General features: G+C 52.1%; 1 protein-coding gene across 12 annotated transcripts in view; it reads right to left on the bottom strand.

Annotated features, from left to right (window-relative positions):
• The window catches only part of GGTA1 (glycoprotein alpha-galactosyltransferase 1 (inactive)), a 46,253-nt gene extending 42,053 nt beyond the window's left edge, over positions 1–4,200 (bottom strand). For 2 of the 12 annotated variants that reach the window (XM_027772635.1, XM_027772638.1), the window contains exons 1-3: positions 4,115–4,197; positions 3,140–3,254; positions 2,838–2,907 (exon numbers count right to left, since the gene is read on the bottom strand). In XM_027772635.1, the coding sequence (XP_027628436.1) occupies positions 2,838–2,907; positions 3,140–3,144 (75 nt within the window). In that variant the 5' untranslated portion in view covers positions 3,145–3,254; positions 4,115–4,197. Of the gene's footprint in view, positions 1–2,837; positions 2,908–3,139; positions 3,327–4,114 lie in introns of those variants that run through there. The other 10 variants (XM_027772637.1, XM_006150487.2, XM_006150483.2 and 7 more) reach the window with 10 other exon arrangements.
• Positions 4,201–4,494: the final 294 nt, after the last annotated feature.

The following is a 4,494-nucleotide window of genomic DNA, read 5'->3' as shown; positions in this document are numbered from 1 at the left end:
GCCCTTCCAAGCATCGACCTAAGAATTGGTGGACCCCACCTATAACCTACAAGTCCCCCCCCCTTCTACATGTCCCGCCTTTTTGGGCCAGACCAATGGGAAATCTTTTAATTAAATGTTGTGTGTCAATCTCAGAAGCAAATAAAAGGAACCTCTGTACATGATCACCCCGAGGAAAGGCATGTATGCCTCACCTCCGGGCCTAGGTCACTCACAGTTGGCTTGGAAATAAACCGCATTAATGATTAATTTTACAGTTGGTTATATTTTTTCCGTCGACACCTCCATAACAAACGGGGCACTGTGTCAAACCCGAGGAGGAGAGGGGTGACAGGAGTCCCAGTGCACAGTTGGTTGGTCAGAGCACAGGTCAAACAGCCTGTGCTTGCTGTGGGCATGGGGTGGTGGGGAATCTTGGGGACTGAGTCCGGTAGGCTCTGACGCTATCCCCAGGCGATGTCAGACTGCACTGAGTTGGCGAACGCCCCGCTGCTATCTGCTGCAGAGCTGCTCCAGTGCCGGTGGGAGGGTCAGGGGTCCCCACCCATGTGGCCCTCACACAAGCAGCCTGTCTGGTGAGCGAGGAGTGGGAGTAACTGAGACTGAGAAGGTAGGTTTTGGTTTTTCCTGTTCAGCAGCCAACGTGCACTGAGCACAAATGACTTAGCAGGAGCCAGGGAGCTTGGGTGTCAGGGTCGTTCACCTGCACGAACCCCCACAGGACTGAGCTTGACTTCTTGCCATTGGGTGGGGTGGGAACCCCCCAAAGTCTCCCTCTGCTCCTGCCTGGGGGAGTCACTCTTTGGCCTGGGTGGGTGTGCTGGTGCTGGTGCTGGAGGCAGAGCCCAGGGGCTGGCCTCATGTGCACAGCCACCCAGGTCCCAGTCACAACCTGCCCTGGCTGTACCTTGTTGAGCCCTCAGGACTCTCCACCCTCTGCTCCAAGAAGAAGCCGAGCTACACATTGGCCTGCTCCCTGCTCTTGGGTCATTATGACCCAGGACTCACAGCCAACCCAGGTCCCCAACCACCACCACTGATCCAGGACCCAGGACCAACCACCTGCCCCACTGTGCTGAGTGTCAAAGGCTGAGGTCACCAGGGGTCTGCCTTGGGCCACCTGCACAAGAAACTATCAAAACATTGGGACCAGCAGTTGGCGTAATGGCTGTGTCGCTGGACTCCCATGTAGTGGACCACGGTTCGAGTTCCAGACCCTGTGGCTTAAACTCATGCCGGGTGCGTGTGCGTGCCCAAGGTCCCAAGGAGAATGGAGAAGGGACTGCGGTGTGGCCATCCCCACTGGGGGGGTGATTTCTTGCTTTCTGTCTCTCTCTCGTTTTTCTGGTGAGTGCTAAAGAAAAACCCCCTCAAAAAAAAAAAAAAAAAGCATTGATAGGCATGGCATCCCCCACGGCCAGTCACGAGGCTGAAGGAAACTCTTCTAAACTCTCAAGAATAAAAAGCAACAATTGATTAACAACACTAGAAGCAAAATCAATTTAGCTTTCTCTACTGAAAATGGTACCAGAATATCACTCTCAGATAAAGAGGCAATCAAAGATTATAGACCTGTGTGGGCTAGCCCCGTAGCCCAGTAGTTAAGCCCTGTGAACTGGGTGTTGGAGCCACATGGGAGACTGCAGTTCAAATCCTGGCCCCTGGACCTTGAAACACACACCAGGCATGTTGAAAATTCTGTATACAGAAATGGAGGAAATTACCTGGGAATGTCCACACCCAGGGGATGTTTTCTCTCTCACTAACAAGAGCACGTGTCCTCTGGCAATGGAAAAAAAATGATAGGTGTATGTGGCAGCTAAGGAATACCACTCATTTTCATATTTCTCCATCATTTTATTATTATGCTGTGCTATGGCTTGGATATTAGTTTGTCCCTCCAAGGTTCATGTTTGGAATTGGGTCCCCATTGTGAAGGTGTTGGTTGGTGGTGAGACCTTTAAGAGAAGAGATCTCATGGGCAGGAGTTGGGATCATGGAGGAATAACCTCATGAATGAGCTAGTGCTGTCTCACAGGACAGGTGACTTCTTGCTCTTAAGAGAACGGGCTGGGGGGCGGCAGGTGATGTGGTGAAGGGCGCTGGACTCCCATATGGCCGAACACCTATGGTGGTATTTGGTTTAAGTCCAGACCACGCTCTCTGCCTCCCAGGTCCAGCTCTTGGCACTGGGCTGGCACTAGGGTACAGAGGGTGAGTGACTTATCCTAAAACTTCTCTTTTAAAAATGTTATTTATTTATTATTATTTAATTTGCTATAGGGCACATGTGCTCACCAGAGAGAGAAAGTGAGAAAGCAAGCCGCTAGGTCCAGGACTTGAACCACGGTCAGCACTGTGGGAGTCCAACACCTTAACCAACATGCCACCTGCTGCCCCCCCCCCGCAAAGCCTCTCTAAACTGGAGGGCCTTCTAAGGAAATGCTCCCTATCAAAAGAAATATGGTTTAATTCATAGAGGAAAAACCGTGCTTGGAAGGCTCTGTCCCGTGCTGGTTTTCATTATAAGGGTCAGAGTGAAATGGAAGACAGATGCCGTAAGCCGGGAGACAGGCCCAGACGAAATAGACGGCTAAGTGTCGCTCCAGCTATCGCAGACGAACAACCTGCTCTCTGAGTACACTGCAGCGCCATTCCATAAACCCCCCTCGGAAAATCTAAAGCCCTCACCCAGCCAGCTCTTTCTTGCTGCCCGTCTCAGAAAACACCATGCCAGGCTTTTTAAGAGAACCAAAGTCCGAGAAACGGAAGACGCCACTGCTCTGAGAGGGAGGCTTCTGTATCCACCCCATGTTACCCCAGGCCCCAAGACTCACCCCCCTGCCCTGCGTTGTCACCTGGAATCCTGCAGAACAAACTCCAGGCCGCGGCCCTGAGGTCCTGCTGCTGGAAGCAAAACCAAGCAGAACTTCAGTGTGTCTCGAAGCCAGCACCCCCAGCCCCCAGCTCCCACTTTCAGACTCACTGCTGGGGAGAGGACTTTGTCCTCTTCCAGGACTACACTGGAGACCAGCAAGGGGCTCGGGGGACAGGGAGGACCCTTCCTGGAGGACCCACATGGCCTTTTTCCCAGTGACCCTAGCATAGCAGCAGCAAATCATTTAAACTTCCCACATACCTCATGGTCTGCTCCTTCCTCCCCGGAGCAAAAGGCAAACAACACGATTCTAGTGAGCTCCGTTCTGCAGAAGGAGGCCCGGCTCAGAGGAAGGGAAGGTGCTGCGTTCCAGCTCCTGTCAAAAGAATAAACAGCTGTTTCAGGAAGAGGGGGGTAGACAGCTCCTCGCAGCCAGGGGCTCTGTTCCTGCAGGCCCTGGGAAACGGGCTGTTTATCAGGCCCATTGGCTCGGAGCTACATGCCAAGGCAGAAACAGTTCTCTCTGGGCCCAGGAACAGCCAGCCTCCCTTGCCAACTGAAACCACAGTCCCAACTGGGGCTAGTGTCAGAGGAGGGAAGGCCACCATCCCAGAGGGCGGAGATGCAGGCCACCCACATGATCCACTCCTGGGCAAAAATGGGAACCGTGCTGGGCCCAGACAACCTCAAATGACTGCTCCCAGGAATGACCAATGGAGAAGTTAAAAAAAAGAAAGAAAAGAACACACACACACACACACCACAGGGTTGGGTAAAAGACTCTCGAGAATCCTCAAGATTCTTGTAGAAATTCTACCTAAATGTTCCCCAAAGTTAAGCCCCTCCTCTATATTCCTCAGGTTTTGGAAGTTGTTCTGTTTAGTTTGAACATTGTATTTTTACAGACTGTTATGCGATCTCTCGTATCACAAATCCTACTCTATGAACTTTAAAAGGTCACAGTGGCCCGGCCCCGCTCTTTGGCTGAATAACGCTTAACCCTTCCCACGTCCACCTCCTGCTCCCGAAATAGAATCTTCCAGCTGGCAATGACCTTAGACAGTGAATTTTCAAACAGGCAAAACAGCTACAACTTTTTCAAGAAGGAAATGAAGTCATTCTCAGAACCCCCACGACACGGCATAAAACAGAGGATGTGGAGGGCTGAAGCAGGGAACAGGCACTTGGAGAACACCCTCCCCACCCTGACACGGCCGAGACACCCCTGGGGAGTACCATCTGGAAAGCCCAGGTCAAGAGAGAGGACGAAAGCCAGACAGAAAGGAGTCTCTGGGTCTCTCAGTGATGCCTGATCCAGCCCCTTCTTCCTGTTTCCAAAGGAAATGTCACAGCTTCCTCCTGTGCAGGCACGAGCTGGTTGGCCACAGCCTTTAGGGTCTGGAAGCTCTTTCTGACGATTTGCTTAAATCCTTCCTGCTGGTATTTACCCAAGCTGAACAAATGCGTACGGGACCACCCGTCACTCTGCTGCCAGCTCTAGACCCAAAGAGTTTCCATCCGTTCACCAGGAGACATGTCAGAACATTGCCAGCACACCCTCCACAGGACACGCCCTCATCTTAGATCGTATCTGGGGCAGTGGGAATAACAAGCCA

This window comes from Tupaia chinensis, unplaced genomic scaffold, assembly GCF_000334495.1.
Source record: "Tupaia chinensis unplaced genomic scaffold, TupChi_1.0 Scaffold000289_1, whole genome shotgun sequence".
In the NCBI taxonomy this organism is placed as follows: Eukaryota; Metazoa; Chordata; class Mammalia; order Scandentia; family Tupaiidae; genus Tupaia; species Tupaia belangeri.
Note: the sequence above shows the minus strand (reverse complement) of the source record. Positions and strands in the feature narration are given on the sequence as shown.